This window comes from Punica granatum, chromosome 4 (genome assembly GCF_007655135.1).
Source record: "Punica granatum isolate Tunisia-2019 chromosome 4, ASM765513v2, whole genome shotgun sequence".
Classification (NCBI taxonomy): Eukaryota; Viridiplantae; Streptophyta; class Magnoliopsida; order Myrtales; family Lythraceae; genus Punica; species Punica granatum.
The window spans coordinates 39,591,104-39,611,848 of NC_045130.1; the positions used below are offsets into that span (position 1 = coordinate 39,591,104).

The window sequence follows — 20,745 nt, forward strand, 5'->3', positions numbered from 1 at the left end:
TTTAATATTAAATTCCCTTAACTATTCATTACTTTTTCCACAATTCAATAATACAATCATTACTTAATCATTACATTATCTCAACCATTCATTATTTTTCAGACTTTTTCTCATAATTCAACAATACAATCATTACAAATCAATTAAAATCAAAACTCAACTCTAAAACCAAACACATTCTAATGCTGCGTTTGGTTTGTAACATTTTAAAATCAGATTTTAATTTTGAAAAAGAGTGGTATAAATGAGACCCACCCTTTGACTTTGTATGAATTATTTTTTTTTATTGTTGGTAGAATTTTATTTTGTTATTGGTATAATTAAATTAAAGTAAGATTTTAAAATTCAATTATGAATCCAAACAGAGTATAAGTATTGCACAAGCGAACCATTGGATCGCAAAATAATGTGACATCTTCAATATTCAAAACTCCTCATTTTAAAAGCAGTAAGAGTCAATATTCAAACTGCACCACCAGAAAATCGTACATAACGATAATCCAGCTCTATAATTAGTTAGATCTCTTCTCGAAAAAGTAAAAAAATGAATAGAAAATGAAAGGAGTGGGAAGATGATGATGATGAAGAAGATCACATTGACATTGTCACGCAGCTTTCTTCCCTTCCAAGGGAATGACCGGATTAGGCTTTGATTGGCAAGTGATCTACAGATCGAACTAACGAGGTAATAATTCCTCCAAGTCAAACATACTTTGTTCAAAAGACAATTCATCTAAACATATTTACATATATTTACGATAAAAACAAAAAAAGAAATAAAAAGTCGGCTCATACATGGCGCGCCGCGTGTGCATGGACTGTTCCGGTTGTAAGCTTCTGCAGCTTCATCCCATCGACATCAGCATGAGTATTCTATAGTCTCAACGAATTCGAATCTAGTTGGGGGATTAATTGGAAGTAGTTATTATGAATAAATCGCAGCAGAATATTGCAGATAATTTTAACACATAATGTAGTGGGGGATTTTATAAGGATCGTGGAATGTATCACCGCTGGTTTCCGACAAATTATCCTATCCGCAAAAATAGATCGTGCACACGAGAATTTCTTTCCGTTAATGGAGAAGTGGGGACGTCCGCCAGAAAATACAAAGTTGGAGTCAACGATATCTGTGTGTGCGTGTACGTATATATTATGCTGGACCACGCTGATCGATGAACATGCATTTCTGATGAGGAAATTTTATCTAGTATTGTTTTATGCATATGTGATGTATATATGTATTACAACTAGCTTTGTCTTGGATAATACCACCATATATAAAAATAAATAAATAAATCTAATCTAACGAAAACGAATCTTTGGCCCCAGAGAAAGAAAAAAAATGAATCCACAAAAAAAAAACAGAGAATAGATGTCAGAATTCACATTAATTAATTGCTCTCAGAAACACTAGCCGCTTTTCCCGTTTCTTGATCTCAATATTCACATTAATTAATTATTTAAGCTCACGATGATCCACGTTTGTTCATTATCTATGACAAACAGCATATAACATGTCGGTTTTTTCCAATTCTTTAGTGCTTCATACTTAAAAAAAAAAAAAATGTGTTCTCTTCATGCAGTGGGAATATCAGCAGTTAGCATTAACTGAATTTCTTTTCATAAGAAACGTTACATGTGAAAGTACGACAGAAGCGTGCATCAGTACGAACTTGCAATAGCCATTTTCATACACTGGGAGTATCAGCATTAAGCATATACCACATATAGTTTGAATTTTCGTGACATAAGTTGATGAGACTTGAATTTTATGCTACAAGTTCAGCACAGTGGGCTCGAGTAAAATTATAATTAATAAGTATCCCAAAGATAATCATCCTCCGTAACTAAATCCATCAAATTGTTTTTTTTTTATAGAAAGAATTAAAATCCTTCAAATTTCTAACCTTTATTTTCCACCGACATATAATGATCTTTGTTGAAACTGAGCCTTGGGATTTGTTGTACTTATTCAATATAATCAAAAATTAAATATAGTTAACATTTGTATAGAATTCACATGCAAACATCTTATCATATCATATCATAAATAAAAAGAGGACGCTGACCATTTTTTTGTTTAATTCCTTGTTTTTCTTATAATATTTTCTTCTAGTACTCATATAGAAAGAAATGCATCAGTGTTTGGAATTTTTCTGAATTTCAGTCCAATAAATTTTATTTTGAATTTTTCAGTTTTATAACGTTTGCTCCATCAGACTTTTTGATTCTACCTAAATTGACAGTTACTATTGTTGACATAGACTTCCTATCGTCAAATTTGTTCCAAATAACCATTAATTGTTCATGTGACAGTGAGGGACCCCCACCCCAAGATGAGGTCACGAGGGATCAGAGAAAGGGGGCTCCCCTTTCTGCTCCCCACACAACCCCGATCCGAGAGCTCCCAAGTCGCTTGGAGAGAGGGGTGGCTGGAAGGGAAGCCCTTTTACCCCAAATCCGATCTCCTATGTTCTCCCTCTGTTTTTCGAAAGAAAGAGAAAGAGAGGGAGGGAGAACGATGCCCTCGGCGAGGTCATCAGTAGTGGGATGGGTGGCTGGAAGAGAACCCTCACCAGCCATAAGGCAAAACCATAACAACTTATATAATATAGAGTAGGACTAAATATCTTTGACAGGACAAATGTTATAGGATCAAAATATTCAAATTGAAATTTATAAGATTAAAGTTCAAAAAAATCAAACTTATAAAAATTACGTTGAATTTCTTCTTACTCGAATGGTATAAGAGTACTAAAAAAACTCGACCAAAAAAAATCATATCCATAGAGTTAATTATTGGACAGCCTCGGCAAATAATCGGGGCGGCCATGCGCGATGCCATCAGCGAGGCGGGAGGGGTGGCTGGAAGGGAGTCCCCAGTCTCGTCCAAGCCACCAAGCCATAAAGCAATTCTGTTACGACCAATTAAGAGTAAGACCAAGTATATCTGATGAGGTAAATGTTTTAAGATTAATGCCTTGTTTGGTTCGTGAATATAATTTTAAAATCACAACTTTAACTTAATTTTATCCGCAATAAAACAAAATAACTCATATAAAGTCAAAGAGTGGGCCCTATTTATACCATTTTTTTCCACAACAAAATAACATAATTTATACAAAGTCAAAGGGTGGACCCCATTTATACCACTCTTTTTTAAAATCAAAATTTGATTTTAAATTCTATTATGAAACCAAACACAGCGTAAAAAATTCAAAATGAGATTTATAAGATTACAGTTCAAAAAAAATTCAGACTTATAGAAATTTTGATGTATTTCTTCTTACTCAAATGGCATGAAAATATTTTGAAAAAAATTTACGTTGGGAGAACTTTACTTCTTAGTGAGTCAATCCGGTTCTAACTAGATTAACCGGGACTTATTGAGCTTCCGGATACCATGGTGTATATTTAAAAAAAAAACATGAAAATACTTAAACAAAAATTCAACCTAAAAAATAAAAAAGTATATCCATGGAGCCAATTATTGGACAGCCTCAGCAAATAATATGTTTTTATTCCATATTTTTTTTTTCTGGGGGAGGACTTAATGATAGTCACCGCTCGCAAAACCTGACTTCCTCTTTTATTAACGCGTTCGAAGAACTCTGCCACCCTGTCCCCCGAAGACTTTCACCACCAGCTTATAGTATATAAGCCTACCATAAGGTCGTGTTCAACAATAACATCGAACCCATCTCACTCAGATAACGTTAATAAAAATGGCGACTAATCTAGTATGCTCCTTGCTCCTGTTATTCTTTACTTTAGTCTTATCAGTCCTTTCCCCAGCTCGATCGGCCACAGGCTCCTCCCCCTCCACCACCCTGATCGACTGGTGGTGTGACCACACACCGTACCCTGTCCAGTGCAAGTCGTCCCTACAGAATGTCCAACCAACCATACTCCCTAGGCGGCGGTCTCAGTTCAGAAAGATGGCGATTGATGCTGCAATGAAATGGGCCCTACAGGCCCAGAGCCATAACAAGTGGCTTGGTAGCAAGTGTCGTAACCACAAGGAACGCGTCGCATGGGCCGACTGCATGATGCTATACCAGTCAACCATTGCGCAGCTGAACCACACGACCGAACCGGGGACCAACGCCACGCCCTTTGACATACAGACATGGCTGAGTACCGCCCTCACGAACCACGATACCTGCCGTGCTGGGTTCAATGAGCTCGGTGTCTCTGACTATGTGCTTCCACTCATGTCGAACAATAACAATGTCTCAAAGCTTATTAGCAATGCTCTGGCCATCAACAATGCCACCCTTACGCCTCAAACAAATAGCAGTACGTTATATATGTTAGATTTTAGAGTACGTATATATATCATGTAAATATTTATCATGCTTTCAGCTAAAGTTGCTTTTCATCACATATATCAGCTACGACCAAAGAGGGCTTCCCGAGTTGGCTATCGACTGGTGATAGGAAGCTACTGCAGTCGTCAACACCGACAGCAAACCTCGTGGTGGCCAAAGACGGGACGGGGAACTTTAGGACAATTCAGCAGGCCATCGATGCAGCAGCGAAGAGGAGCAGCAGCGGGAGGTTTGTGATAAATGTGAAGCGTGGGGTTTATGAGGAGAACATATCCATTGGCAGCGGAAGCGGGCTGAAGAATATAATGCTTGTTGGTGATGGGCTGCGCTACACCATTATCACCGGCAGTCGTAGCGTCGGAGGCGGCTCCACCACCTTCAACTCCGCCACCGTGGGTAAGTTTTCTATTTTCCTTCTTGCTTTATCAAAAAAAAAACTCAGAAATTCCCGCAATAATCATACATGAGATGGTTTATTAGGGTCTTACCTTATATGTGGTGACTTAAAATGATCTGTTCGCTTTCAGCTGTGACGGCAGATGGATTTATTGCTCGTGGAATCACCTTCCGCAACACTGCAGGACCACAGAACCACCAGGCAGTGGCGCTGCGATCAGGCGCTGATCTCTCGGTCTTTTATCGGTGTGGCTTTGAGGGATATCAGGACACGCTCTATGTGCACTCTCAGCGGCAGTTTTACAGGGAATGCTACATCTATGGCACCGTGGACTTCATATTTGGGAATGCCGCTGCCGTGCTCCAGAACTGCATGATCTACGCAAGGAGGCCCATGAGTGGGCAGAAGAACGTCGTTACAGCTCAGGGTCGTACTGACCCGAATCAAAACACAGGAATCTCAATCCATAACTCGAGAGTCATGGCTGCACCTGACCTCATGCCGGTGCTCAGCTCATTCAGATCATATCTAGGTCGTCCTTGGAAAGAGTATTCTCGCACAGTTTTCATGCAGACCTACCTCGATACCTTAATAGATCCTGCAGGGTGGTTACCATGGGACGGTAACTTCGCCCTGGACACATTGTACTATGGAGAGTACAAGAACCTCGGCCCAAGAAGCTCTACCACTGGTAGAGTCGCCTGGAAGGGTTATCGTGTCATACAGAGCTCTACAGAAGCTTCCCAATTTACTGTCGCCAACTTCATAGCCGGTCGATCGTGGCTACCTGCCACTGGCGTGCCGTTCACTGCAGGCCTTTAAATATGAACTTTTTTTTCTTGGAGTCGTAATATGTTTTTTTTTTCGGTTACAAGGAAGACTTATGGACCTAGTGAATTAAAATAGAAATCCTAAATATCTAATAAAAGGGCACAAGTAGTCCCACTGGGTATCGAACCTAAGACCTCTTGATCACTAGGTGAGAGGTGTACCACTGTACTATTCCCTCTCTTGATACTCGTAGTATGCCATTTTGAAGTGTATGTTCGTACCAAATTTCTCATGACTCTAAGGTGGTGTTGATCAATTAATTGTTTAAAAATTAAGTACTTAATTAGTTAATGGAAGAAATATATAGAAAGAAGTATTGGAAAGAATAAATTATATGAATTGATATGATCTAGGAGATTTTATGGAATATTAATTATTATGTAATATTATGTTTCTATATTGGTTGTAATCATGATCTATAAATAAGAACAATCTCCACACAATTATGCGTGTGAGTTTTGTACAAATTCCCTATATCATTTATGTTATCAGAGCGGGATGATCTTGGTACTGATTGAGATTTCGCTAAGTACATTCTTTGTCGGCACGTCTGGCTTTAACTGGGTGTGCTCATCAACCTCAATTTTGCGTAACACTTCATATTTGTTCTACCTCAATTCTCTCAGGGCAACCAAGCAGGGGCGAAGCCAGGAATTTAACTCGGGGGGGGGGGGGGGGGGGCAAAATATAAAACGAAAATAGACTTATATATGAAACTATATCAAATGTATATTAACGATAGAAGTTCATTGAATTAAAAACTAAATAATTACAAATGTCCATTTTGAGGTCTCATAACCTGAAAGCTATTTAAGATTCTTTCATTGTCAATGTTACAAAAAATATATTTCTCAATATAAGTAATCAAATAATCGTTCATCCAAGAGTCTCCCATCTTATTACGGAGGAGGTTTTTCACAATTTTCATTGCTGAAAAAATTCTCTCCATCGATACAGTAGCAACTGGTAATATCAACGCCAACTTCATAAGTAAATCAGTGGATAGACAATATGCCTTCTTGTGGCAACCAACTTCTGAGAAAGATCTCCGATACTCTTTAAGTTTAAGAACTCTTCATGAGATCTCATATCAAGAATGTAAGTCTCAAGTTGATTGTCAAGCAACTGAATATCAACCTTAGAGAACTCCGAATGATAAAAACGAACAAGTTGAATCAATTTGAACTTATCAAAAGAGGCAAACGAATCATTTGGGCTTAAGCAAGCCACGCAAAGAAGCAAATTTGTATTCATCTTATTGAAGTGACTGTTGAGTTCTTGAAATTGCCAATCAATCACACTGTTAAAAAGCTCAAAACGGAAATAACTCAAGTTTGTCAAGGCTTCACCTTTCCATCACGATCGTCCTAGAGCAACATACATTTCATTCATATTTATGATATCAATGTCATTTCTGTCAGAAAATATAGATACTTCACTAATCAAAGAGTCTCATCCTTCATCCCGCATATCTTGCAAACGTTGCTTTGCCACTTCAATCAAAACCATAGCATTCACAATATCTTGATCTTTCCTTTGTAATGCTAGAGACAACTCATTCGTGATTCCCAAAATAGTTTTCATCAAGTGCAAGATGAACACAAATTCAAAAGTTGGCATAACACTCAATAAGGAAAATGCTTCACCTCTTTGATCTACAGTTGAACCATCTTTCTCAATGATTTGGAGAACTTCCATAACCGATGAGAACATGAAAACCAAACTTATCAATGACCGATAATGAAGTCCCCAACGTGTATCACCTCCTCTTTGAATACTTCTCTCTTGATTTGAACCCTTACCCATTGAGCATTCACCAATTTCAAATGCTTCCAAGACGTTGTTTTGTTGCTTCTCTCGAAGAAGATCTATACGCTTGCATGAAGCTCCAATAAGAGTAGTTATAATAGTCACTGAGTTGAAAAATGCAGCAACTTGCGATTTCTTTTTTGCCACGGCAACAAGAGCTAGTTGAAGTTGATGAGCAAAACAATGAACATAATAAGTAGAAGAATTCTCTTGCATGATCAAAGTTTTGAGTCCATTAAATTCCCCTCGCATATTACTTGCCCCATCATAGCCTTGCCCCCGCACTTTAGACAAGCTCAAATTATGCTTTAGAAAAAGAAGCTGAATAGCCGCTTTTAATGAGGAAGCCATAATGTCACTAACATGAACAATGCCAAGAAAACGCTCAACAATACACCCTTCTGAATTAACAAATCTTAGAGCAACGGCCATTTGTTCCTTGACCGAAATATCACGAGATTCATCAAGTAAAATAGCAAAGAATTCATCCCCTAACTCATGGAAAATAGCATTAGTGGTCTACATAGCTCAAGCACGGATAAGATCCTTCTGAATATCAAGGGATATCATTTTTATATTTCCTGGAGCATTATTCAAGACAACATTTTTTATAGCGTCATTGTGACTAGCAAGAAAATAGAGGAGCTGAAGAAAGTTGCCTTGATTATGCAATTCTTCTGCTTCATTGCGGCCACGAAATGCCAAGCCTTGAGATAGAAGAAAACGAATGCAGTCAAGTGAAGCAGTCGGACGAAGCCGATATTCTTTACGTGCTTGTTCTGATTGCTTCTCAAAAGCAAATTTGATATGTTGTTGTTGATTCATCAAATCTTCGCATCTTCTCCAAGCTTTGTTATGAGCACTATTCGGACCTCCAACATGCTCACTGAATTTTTCTTTTTTCTTCCAATTTGTATATCATTCCGACACAAATACTTCACCACTTGCTTGCGCTCCAATGTCCGACCTATAAAGATAGCAACACAAACAAAAGGAGGCATCTTTCGCAATACTATATTCTAGCCAATTTTTATGCTCCTCAAACTATTTTGAAATAAAGCGCCGGAATATATTTCCGGATTTCTTTTGAGGAAAATCGTGTCCTTTCGGTTGACATGGACCTTGTTGCAAATAATGCCTTCTAATTCTATCACGATCATTAGGATGATAATCAGAAATTTTTTTCCTAAGCTCGGGATCCGAAGGGAGATCTTCCAAATTGATTTCCACATGTCTTCTTTTTGAGACGTCATTATTTGCTCCAGTCGTTGATGTTTCTTCTGTGGTTTATTTCTTCTTTATAAGATACTTATTCATATCTACACAAGAAAAAAAATCAATCTAAATATAGCACCCAAAAAAATTCAAAGAGACAAGGCGGAACAACAAAATCAACAGCATAGTCACTAATCATAAGAAATTCTGCAGACAAACCTAACTTAGTGGGCTAGATAGAGTCCCTGAAGGACTGTTTGAAAATGATGAAAACATTGAGTGTGTGCAACTCTTACAGCTGACTAAAGTGGGACAAAGACCATAATGCACAATCTAATGATTCCTGTGCGTAAATTACTCTCTAGACAACTATTCATAGATTTTTCGGAATAAATCAATTTGCAAAAGTATCAACAAAAAAAGCTTTAAGATGTCCCAGCAGAAAGCTTTAAGATGTCCCAACAGTCAAGATACAGATATGAGGGGTTAAAAAGAAAAAAGGACATGCAAATGGAAAACAAGGAATGGGGGAGATCCGAGACTGCCTCCTTTTGCATTGTGTTGGAAAAATCACGACTCATCCGCTTCATAACTTCTGCAAATCACTATGTTTACCGAGAAATGCCATGAGCTTGACACGACCTAACACTACAGAAAGGACTTCGCAACCATAACCAAAAGAAAATAAGTGCCACAACCCACTAACTTCCAACGAGAAATGTACGAGCAAACAACCAACCAAAACCAAAGTCAAATTTGAACGAACAAACAACAGAACGGTTAACCCTGACACAGCAAGGTTAACTCTAACGCGCTGATTTTACCGACGGACAAGATTCGACAGACTTTGAGGATGTGGTCAACCACGAGATCAACCAGTGCAAACAAGCTCGAAAAGCCAAAAATGGTGCTGAATTACACCACCGAACAGGGAATAGCATGGAAACCCCTCCATCCGGACAAGCCATGACCATGCATGATTAGCGTTGTGTGCAACGAAAGACAAAGCTTAGGGGCCTTAATCTCCGCTCCCGCAACCCCACACCCACCCCCCTAAACCACACACACACACACACTCTCTCTATCTCTCTGAAACACACAGACACACTACACACAGAACAGAAACATAGCACGACACAGCATTTGCTTAGTGGCCCCTTTTGTCAGCCTCTAAGAAATTATAATTATCATTTATTTATTTAAACTGAAAATTAAGAAGAGAACACATAACGATGGGAGAGAGAAGTTAGAAGAGTGACCCAACCCAAGCCAAGAAGAAAGCCCTTTGTCTTATTTGATCCTCATTTCAGCTGCTTACATTAACATTTCGCCCATTTTTGTGTCTGTCCATTTCTTTATTCATTCCCCAAGATTAAATAAATAAGCAAAAGATATCCCCCCATTATAGCGGCATACCCAGAATAGGGTTTCCGAGCTAGAGCAAGAACCAGAGCAATAGAACAGACGAAGTAGATGGGTACCTAGATGGGTCACTGCTTCACCGGAGTCTGGTCCGTCTAAAGATAGGGCCGGCGAGACAGCGATGCTCTCTTTATCAAGGTCGTGCCTTCGGCTTTAATAGTTGCAGAACTTCCTCTTCTTGTTCTTGTTCTTGTTCTTCTTCTTCTTCTTCACCAACTCCGTTCTCGGTTGTCAGTTCCAATCAACCTTCCAAGTTTGCTTCTGAGTTGTGTCAGTGAGTGTCACAGTCACAGAAGTTCTGTGGTTGGGGTTTGGTTCTTGACTTCTTGTCTAACTCTAAGTCTTGTCTCAAACTCTCAGTTTTCTTCCCGCTCAAGTTAAGTCAGTTAAAATTAAAACTGATTTTTTTAATAAGGGGCTTGGGATCTAAAGGGGGGCAACAAGGCATATTTTAATATTTTCAGGGGGGGTAAATATTTGACAAAAGTATATTTTGGGGGGCATTTAGGATTTTGGGAGAATCTCAGAGGGGGCAATTGCCCCCCTGCTAACTCATTGGCTCCGTCCCTGCAACCAAGGCTCTTCCATCATTCCAATTCTCCAAAACCTCTTTGATTCAACAACAAGCTCTCGTGCTTCCTTCCTCCTTCTCCCCCATACATAAGCATATTATAGAACCTCTACTATTTTTCACTCACTCACGGTGGTCTTAACCCTCTTTCAGGGCCATCCTCTCCTTCCAGGCCGCTCTTTCATTCAATGGCCGTCTTTGCCGACTCTCTCTCTCGGTAAACTCATCAACCTGGCCCTCTCTATGTTAGGACTCAGTCTTCTATTATATCTCCTCTCCTGAGTTTAGTTGAGCTATGCTCCTCATTAATCTTTCACAGCGAACAAAGTTCCTTTCTTTTCTTCTTGTGGGCCACTCTCACTGCTACTCCCGAAATCTAGCTACGATCTTATCATCTTGAGCTCCCTCTCAATAGTATCCCTTCTCATCTTTATTTCGACATCTCTTTCAAGCCACGATGGACCGACCCATACCAAACAAGTTCCAATCACAATTTCAACCTCTCTATTTCAGGGACTGTTTCGCTTATGGGGAAGCAATACAAGTCATCACTTCATATTGCATTTCCACTGGTCTAGCATTTTGATTTCATCACTCTCTCTTCACAACATGTTTCATGGGACAAATGCAAGCTCAACGTCTGACGTCTCTCATTGTGCTTGTGGGGGAGTATTGGAGAGAATCAAGGATATGGATTGATATGATCTAGGAGATTATGTTGAATCTTTTATATTTATGGGATGTTAATTATTACGTAATATTATGTTTCTATATTGGTTGTAATCATGATCTATAAATAAGAACAATCTCCACACAATTATGTGTGTGAATTTTGTACCAATTCTCTACATACTTTAAGAAGGAATGAATGAATAAAGATGAGAAAATTTTTGTAAGGGATAAATAATATCAATAAGTGAAGAATGTCTCATTTCATTAAGTCAAAATTCTTTACATATTTAATTAAGATATTTTTTACTTAATGATTAAATAGTTTTGATCTTTATCTCTCATGTTTCCCTCTTTCTTACGTTAATTTTCTCTTATAACTAACTTGTAATTAACTTTTAAGCACTTATTTAATTAAGCTGAAATAAACACACCCTACACACAATAAAGGTGAGTCATAACTAACTTTTAAATACTTATTTCATTTTGTCTGTGTTAAATAATTCACCATATTCAATAATAACATGTATATATAATAACCCTCAATTACATTTATACATTAATTTCCAATATAATTATATAATTGATTGATTTTTTTCCTAGTTGTACATTATTAACGAGGGTTAATACTGTGATTTGGTCTATAACAAGAACAGAGTCAAAAATTATGCTCGAGGAGGGCAACACACGACTCGCATACCTTGTAGCGAGGATCGCATAGAATGCTTAATTTAATAGGTGGGGAATACCCGTAATTTTACCAGAAAAACGAAAATGTTACATTTAATTTAATAACATATCTTCTAAATTGATAATAAATTTTTTGAGGAGATATTAATTTGTCTCGGACAAGGGTAATTATATACTAATCCTTGAAATTTCCAAAACTCAATATTAAAATATAAACTATTTCTTTATTATAACAAATTATTAGAATTTCTATTTCATTTTACTAGGTTCAAGGGTCTCCCTTATATCCGGAAAAATACAAATTATTTCTTTATCAATTAAATAGGATATGTCATAAATTATCAATTTTTTAATAGGATGCAATTAGAGATATATGTACTAAAGTCAAATTCTCGTTCAATGAAATTTTCTGAATTTTCACTTTTTTTCAGAGTTAAATCTGAGTCGTTGAACACATGCATGTACCGTACATACATTTAAAGTACATATATCATAGAATTTTTCGCTAATGCTTGGCCCCAAATAATTAGAGCTAATACTTAATTACAGACTTTTTTTGGTAAGATTAATAACAGATAGCATAAGCTGGAAGCATGGACCATTTCGGTTTCCAGAACACAAAAATTAGACCGATTGCCATTGAAGATGGGCTTGTGGGCCCATGGCGTAACATATCTCACTGATCTCCCTATCCATAATCCCAAAATGGGCTTTCGGCACCTTAGCCCACTGAATATATTGCAATATCAATAAACAGTTATTACTTTTTTATATATAAATAACCTTATTTCTGAACCAATTTACATTGGCACCATTTCACAGCTACTAAATGCAGAAAATCCACCGCATTATGTGTACTAGCTTATTGCCGGTGCATGAGTTGCGCAAGCATATATTTTTTTTTTCAATCAATTTGAGTTGCACGAGCATTAATTTTCAAAGTGAAATACATTAGAGTGGCAAAAGAAATGCAAAAAAAAAAAAGAAGAGGAATACGTTAGGGTTAAGCAGGATTTTCTTATTTTCTCCGGTTAGAGATATTATATAGACTAGGGTATAGTCGTACGATGCCACACTCATAATAATTTTTCAAAAAATTAATAGTTTGTGTAGTAACTAATATAATAATTACTTATGAGTAAGATTATGAACACTTGATTGACAGTAAATGCTCCAAAATTTTCAAAGATTTTACCAATTGATATTTCATATGATATAAAAACTAAAATTTCTTTCAAATCTCTTAATTGGAATTTTCAATATTTTCAATTGCAGTATTATGACCGCAATATAATAGACCTTAAGTAGTCCGCTAATTTTAGGTGGACGACCTTTCTTGCAGTAAGTTTGATATTTATTAAAAACATATTGTAGCCAATGCCAACAAGTTAATACCCAAACAAGAATTAAACTTATTCAATATATTAGTCTAACATTGCATTTTACAGTAAAAATAAGGATATTTTTGTCGTAACAACCTAAAAGAAACAACTTAAATATGAATTTAAAATAGACCTTTTTATCAACATGGATTGATTTTAGGTGAGTTGGAGCTTATTATCCTTAGGTAAGACCTCAAGTATGAGTCTTGTGACTAGAGAAAATCATGATCATGAGAGGTTTATCTCCTAATAAGTCAAACTCGTTTGAATCTAAATTAATCGAACCTAGAGAATTTTCAAAAATCAAGTGATACATATCAAAAAAAAAGCACAAATATAAAGAGGCTATTTAAATTGTAAAAAATTGAAGTAGGCTTTCATGTTTGTTGGTTGATTTTAGGTCAATTGACAGTTTAAGTAAAGCGTCGGGAGCAGGGACAAAGGCAGAGTATGATGGGCGAGGGGCTATATACAAAACAATATCAACGTAATATATGCAATTATATATTTTTTGGTAGACATATATGCAATTATATTTAATTCATTGAAAGTCAAAATTGAATTTTGCACTCTCCAAACATTCGTTAGTGTATATATAAAGTTTTGAAATTTCAGTCTTTTACCCTATAAAAAGTGGATATGCCCCCCTCATATTTGTTATTATATAATCTAGCCCCCAAATTTTCTTATTTGTCCTAGTGAAAGTTACAAATTTTTTACTTATATCCCTACTAAAAAAGGAATTCTTGTTTCAATTATTAACGTTCGAAATTCCAAAGACTATTAATAAGATTGTCCTTCCTTAAAAATGAAATCTCTTTTCCAAATTTGTCAATATATAATCTATAAAATTTGTTGTAAGATAGAGGATATTTTATTAATTTAAATGTAATTTTCTTATTGTTTGTAAAGATTTGGAAATTAAGTCTACACGTTATTTTGAGAATGCAAAATTCAATTTTTACTTTCAATAAATTAAATATAATTGCATATATGTCTACCAAAAAATATATAATTGCATATATCACGTTGATATTGTTTTGTATATTGTCCCCCAAGAGAAATTTCTAGCTCCATTCCTGATTGAGTGAGTTTTATGATTGGAAAAAATTCACGATCGGGAGAAGTTTATCCGTTAATGGGTCGAGCTCATTCGAACCTAGATTAGTCGGATCTAGTGGACTTCCAAATATCAAGTGGTACACACCTAAAAAAATATATTGATATACTTAAATTTAATAAAAATTTGAAAAAGGAAAAGAAAAAAGAAAATTTTAATTTATTTAAAATAAAAAGGAAAAAAATATGAGAGTGACACATAACTTTTCATGCAAGAGTTTTAGTATATAGAGATGCAGCGAGTCTCCAAAAAAGTTCTCAATCAATAGTATTTTCATATGATAGAAATGCGAGAAATGATATTAGTAATATTGTAAAGCATAAAAAAATTAGAAAAATTAATATCGTGTGACTTATTTTAAAATTAATATAACACGCTAAATTCGAAATTGTCTTAATTTAATGAACATATAGACGTGGAGGAAAAAATGAGAAACTTAATTAAATGAAGTATAAAAAGACAAAAGTCTAGTGAAATATTAAAGATAGTGATTAAATAATATCTACATAAAAATTAGGAGAGAATTATATATAAGTATAGAGACATAATTAAGTTTATAAAATAAAAATATTAATTCATATTTGTTTGTAATATGTATTAGCATGTAATTCTAGCTAATTCTTCTTCATTAAGTATCTCCTAATTTTTTTATAGGTTACCATTATAGCTTATCATTACTACAATTTTTTTTTTCGATAGATGCAATATACTTCATTTGATCCCGATACTTTTTTACACATAACATCAGTCTAGGATGCACTCAAATATTATGAGGATTCTTTAATTTGGTATAGAAAGCAAAAAATATATGGGGGTGCATCATAATGTTGAAAAGATGCGCCATATTATAACAATACAACAAATCTATAAATACAAAATATTAAAGTTATTGTAATTTTTACTAAGTGCAAATTTAATTGAAATTTCCAATATTAATCTTATCTCGAAAAGCATATGTGAATGCGGGAGAAAAGATCAAAATCCATTTTAATGGTATATGGAATGAATATAAAAAGGCACAAATGCATAAATAACTAAAAATTTAGTTGAAAAAAACCCTTGTTTGAATCAAGGATCCCTCTGTATACTGTTCTGAATCCTTTAGTTGTTCTTATTTCATACTCATTATTATTATGGGTATAATCATCAGTATTATTATTCCGAAGGAGACACATAAACCAAAATTGCAATCATCTATGGTATTGCCTGCTGGTAGGCTATTATTAAGTTTTCACGATAGACCTTTTCCATTAGGATTAAAGGGTACTATCATATAAAAATGCTCCATATATTCCTATCATAATCATAGAATCATCAAACATACTAGTGCCCATAAGCGTGTGGAGCAAAAAAAGTTGAGTGATTTCCCGATGTGGATTGCGCCATGCATCAATGCGTTTTGTATATTTTTTTTTCAGTGAACAATGCGTTTTGTATTTTGAGCTGGACTTTTAGCTAGGAGGGCATCACTTATGTAAATACTGAATGACTTAACTAGTTTAAATATCTGATTCATAGATGTAGAGAAATCGGATAATAAGCTTATATCTGTTGCTGTCGAGTATACATAAAGTTCAAAAAGATGGAACATCTTTTATTGGACTAAAAGGTTTGAGAGGATGTGGGAAATAGGTAAATTTTCTTGCCTTATGCACACACAAATATATATGTATGTATATAAGGCTGCAGGTTAGATAGGGCTGGCTCATATAGATTGACGTATGCGTATGGACTACGGCTACGGGTATTTCATACTCAGAGCTCGAGTACAATATACTCCTTGTAGCTGGCTAACTCCTGAAGCTTTTGTTTCTTCTCTCATCTCACTTTCATCCTATATACATAAACTAACATGCAGATTGCATGTTATGTTATATATTCTTCTGGTGGATATTCGATTGCATATGTTCCTAATTTTCTTCGGGTAAGTTTACATATGTTGCAATAATTTCTCTACGTTTTTATTATTTCTATCTTAATTCCCATTTTCTAAAGTACATCTTCGACTCTTTTTTTTTTTTTGCGGTAATATGATACTGACTTTGACTATTTCCTTTTTCAACTTAGCAAACGATATATAATGGATGTCGGATATATATAGAGTAAACTCATATACGTGCGTGGACAAATTTCAAGATAGATACTTGGTCGAGCTCAAAAGAATTAAAGGAGAAGAAGAGAAAACATTGCCACCTTTTTCTTTAATTTTTTTTCTTTGCATTCCCTCAAGGCAGATTTATCACGTGTCAATTGTAATTGATTTATAGAGAGCACTAATTTTAAGAAAGTGTATGTATATATACACATATACACATATATATATATATTCATGATATATGAACATCACGATGTTTTAATTAATTAAGATGAAGAATGATTTCATTTATCGAATAATGCATGGCTTTTCGAAACTAAACAGAGAAAGAGAAAGAGGAATAGACAAGTTCTCTTAATTAAAGGCTTCCGAGCTTCATTACATAGTGCCTTCCCAAAAAATTGTTAAATTAAACTTCGGAATCGAGTGAAAATAAAAAAAATTAGAAATGAAAAGAAATCGTCGTATAGGGGTTCGACAACAAAGACATTGACAATTTATCAAAGCACACGCCCTCATCTAATAATAAAAAAATTTCAGATTAGCTACCAATGAAACTATTTTGTGCCCATTTATTAGATATTAGAATTTCTATTTTATTGTACTAGGAAAAAAAGTAGTTTGACAATTTGATAACAAAATTTGTTTTTACTTAGCTTAACTTTTCTCTCAATTCACTAACACATTCATTTTTTTAATCTTTTTATTCAAATTCTCTCTCATACTTTTTCTTATTTATTATTTAACTTAATTTTTTAATATTAAATTCTCTCAATTATTCAATATTTTTTCTTAATTTCAACACTTTTTCATCAATTCAACAACACAATCATTAATTTTTTATCTTTTTCTTCAAATTCTTTTACATTTTTTATTTTCTTTTTCAAATTCTCTCACATACTTTTTCCAACTACTTTTATCTTATCAAATTAAATCAAACTTAATTTCATTATCAAACATTATATAAATATCCTAAAAAGAGAATTACTTTTTTCCCTTGCTCGATAATAAACACGTGCTAATTAAGCTTGAACGGGGCAGAGCATCAAAATATCAGGAGCACGTTTTGATTGGGGCGGGGCCTCTCCCGGACCTAACGGGTGGGGCCCACGGTTGGACCAAATGGGCGAGTACAAGTGAGCCAAGTCACTTCCACCCCCACAAGTTGCCAGCTTAATAATGGTGGCTAGCCCACGCCGGACCACAAGCCGCCACGTTCTGAGCCCCCATCATTCTTTTCATGTGGGACCCACCAGCCACCCACACCCTTGCTGGTACCTCATCGGCGCGGCTCCGGCTTCCACCAACCTACGCCGACTCGCTCGCTCCTAATAGGTCCACCGGTCGGGATTCACCGAGAAGATTCTCTTCTACCGTTAAAAAAAGAAAGGGAGAAAATGAAGAGTCCCTGTTTGGAGAATTGTCCTTGTCTGTTGATACTCTTCGGAAACTAAATGAGAAATATATATATATATATATATATATATATATATTATAGACAGATAGATGGCTCTAGCCTCTAACTACGATGGTCACGGGCGGATATCGTTTGCCCAATTTCCCTCCCCTTTTGTTGATCAATAGATTCACTACATAGGCCATATGATATACCACATTCGGATTATCATGACAATTTCAACTAGCTTACTCCTAATATATTCAATTGTCAAATCTTGTCCATCTGTTACAAAGACATGATCACAATGTTTAGATGAACGTACAGATTCTCACGCATGAATTGCAACTACGGTCGATTGATTAATATGTCTATCCAAACATGTTAAGAACTCAAATTTTGTCAGCGGAATATGCGTGGTGTGTGTATATACAAACACCTTTGGTTTGTCAATGACAAGATGGAAATGTGACCAGAGGACAGGATTGAAAGTTCAAGCTGATAACGACATGAATGAGAGGTGGTTGGGAAGCTTGAGGTTTAAGTAGAAGGAGAAGTCGAGCTCTGTCCAGTAACGGGGTCGACGACTGAGCTGGGAGGTGGATGAATATTAAAACCGGGCTGTGGCTGGAGGGGGATGATAATAATGATGAGGGAAGGAGGGGTGACTGGTGAGTGGAACAGGGAAACGTACTTCTCACGAGCAAATCTGATATGTTATTATACACTGAGGCTACAGACTGAATCATTTGTTATATATATAGCCCAATTATTATAGTTCACGATTTGGGGTTCTTAGGCATGATCAAATTGAAATCCCACATCTCTTTTTTTAAAATTTGTCTTGAATTAATAATCCTTCAATAAAAGAAACCGAGATTATATAAATGTAGTTCATGAGTATATATTAATTACCTTCATTCATGACAAAAAGACTCGATCGGCTCACAATAAAAGAAATGAAGAGCCAGTATTAATATTTTAAAAAAAAAAACTTTAGCGAGATATTAAGAGGTGGTGAATGGAAACGTTGGCAGTAAAAGTTTCTTTTTCCAAACAAATCCATGCATATTGAGTTTTCGGACGTACATACACATAAGATATGTGTGCATATATATATAGTTATATTCATCATAATGCAGTGATTGATTCGAAATTGGCTAGATAAAAGAGGTTGTGCTTGCTATATATATCTAGCAGCTTCTTATAGAAAAGTTAAGACTAGCTTTTTGAGTAATATGCTATATGGTAGGATACTAAAGGGATTTCATCAGCTTTTTGGGCTCCTCAAGACAAATCCTGAGAAAACCGAGTTTTACGGGGGAGGACTTAGTGCAGAGCAGGTTACATCAATTCTTGACAGCATTGGGTTCAAGAAAGGGGTCCTCCCTGTGAGATATCTCGGTGTTCCACTCACTCCAGGTAAACTATCCACTCAAGATTGTACCGAGTTCGCTGAGAAGACAACCCAGAGGATTAAGAGTTGGACCGCCAAGCACCTTTCCTATGCAGGAAGGGTACAGTTGATCAATTCCGTCTTGTTCGCTATGGCCAATTATTGGCTGGTGTTTCATGTCCATGCTTCCCAAGAAGGTTATCCGTTTGGTTCGCCAACAATGTAGAGCTTTCTTGTGGATTGGAGCTGAGAAGCCAAAAGGACAGGCTAAAGTGCGTTGGAAGACAACATTTTTTTTTTTTGCTAAATAAAATATTTCATTAATGAGAAGTAGAAATTACAAAAGACAATGGATCTAGGTTTTGATACCCTTCAAAAGTATATAGTGAATGAAAATTTGATATTGAGCCAAATTGGCCCAAGTCATAAGTAAGGGTATTGTATGTCATAGGAATCCATGAGCATAACCAATCCGAAAAGAGTTTGAGAATGGAAGTTATATACGCTATTATGTTCCTAATCTCCCACGGAGAGTTATGGAGGTGCAAAATGGCGTCAATAAGTAGCAAGGCATCGCTTCATAGAAAAATCTTCATCATTCCTCTTCTTGCAGCTAATGTTAGGGCGAGGAGAGTTGCTCGAGACTCTGCCTCAAGCGGCTTGTCTTCATTGGAGATCTGGAACCATGTAAGTATTTGTGAGCTATTCGGGTGTTGTATGACACCCGAGAGGCATCATCTACTATTGTTCTAGGCTGCATCTGTACTGATGATAAACCATTCCCGCCCTGTGGGTATTTGTGATTCTGTGAGTTGCAGGGGTTGTGTATGTAAGTTTCATTCTCCTTGTTCCGTGTTGCGTCCACTCATGTTGTACTCCATAAAAGACCATTTGGTTCTTTTGATGGTTTCATGGAGGTCTGCTGGTTTACCTGCATGCAAAACATCATTTCGTGAGATTCATAATTGGTAAAGGATAATTGCAGCATATAAAGGGAAACTGGTCTTGTCTAGAATGTTCAACATAAATGAAGAAGGACGGCAAGCAACAAAATTAATCAAGTCCCTAGCACTAGTGTTTGGGATAATAGTAGAAAGCATATTCCAGGGTGATTTCCTCCAAACAACACGATACATTCTCCGTATAGGTGATATAGCTTACCGGAGCCGGTTTGGCAGAGAGGACAGGGGGTGTTCTTTTCACTAAACCAAGGGAGACTTTCACTAGCTATTCTCCATAGGTGGAGTTTGAGACATCCATGTATTTTTAGATTCCAAATGGCTTTCCATACTATTCCGCTATGATTTTAGAACGTATGTTGTTGGTCTATGGGGTAGAAATATTTGACAGAATGCTTCCCTAAAGTGTTTGGCGTCCATTGTGCTGAGTCTTCAAGTTCGTCTTGGGTGAGGTGGATT

The 20,745-nt window shown here is 36.0% G+C and overlaps 1 protein-coding gene across 1 annotated transcript; it reads left to right on the top strand.

Moving 5' to 3' along the window:
* The first annotated feature begins 3,684 nt into the window (after positions 1-3,684).
* On the top strand, positions 3,685-5,818 carry LOC116202971 (pectinesterase-like). Its single transcript, XM_031534608.1, has 3 exons — positions 3,685-4,302; positions 4,398-4,730; positions 4,862-5,818. Exons 1-3 carry the CDS (start codon positions 3,729-3,731, stop codon positions 5,551-5,553), a joined length of 1,599 nt encoding a protein of 532 aa, XP_031390468.1. The 5' UTR covers positions 3,685-3,728; the 3' UTR covers positions 5,554-5,818.
* Positions 5,819-20,745: the final 14,927 nt, after the last annotated feature.

Coding starts and splice junctions, on each gene's coding strand:
- LOC116202971 (XM_031534608.1), top strand. CDS start 3,729: ATGGCGACTAATCTAGTATGCTCCTTGCTCCTGTTATTCTTTACTTTA. Junction 4,303..4,397: donor TACGCCTCAAACAAATAGCA/GTACGTTATATA, acceptor CACATATATCAG/CTACGACCAAAGAGGGCTTC. Junction 4,731..4,861: donor CTTCAACTCCGCCACCGTGG/GTAAGTTTTCTA, acceptor GTTCGCTTTCAG/CTGTGACGGCAGATGGATTT.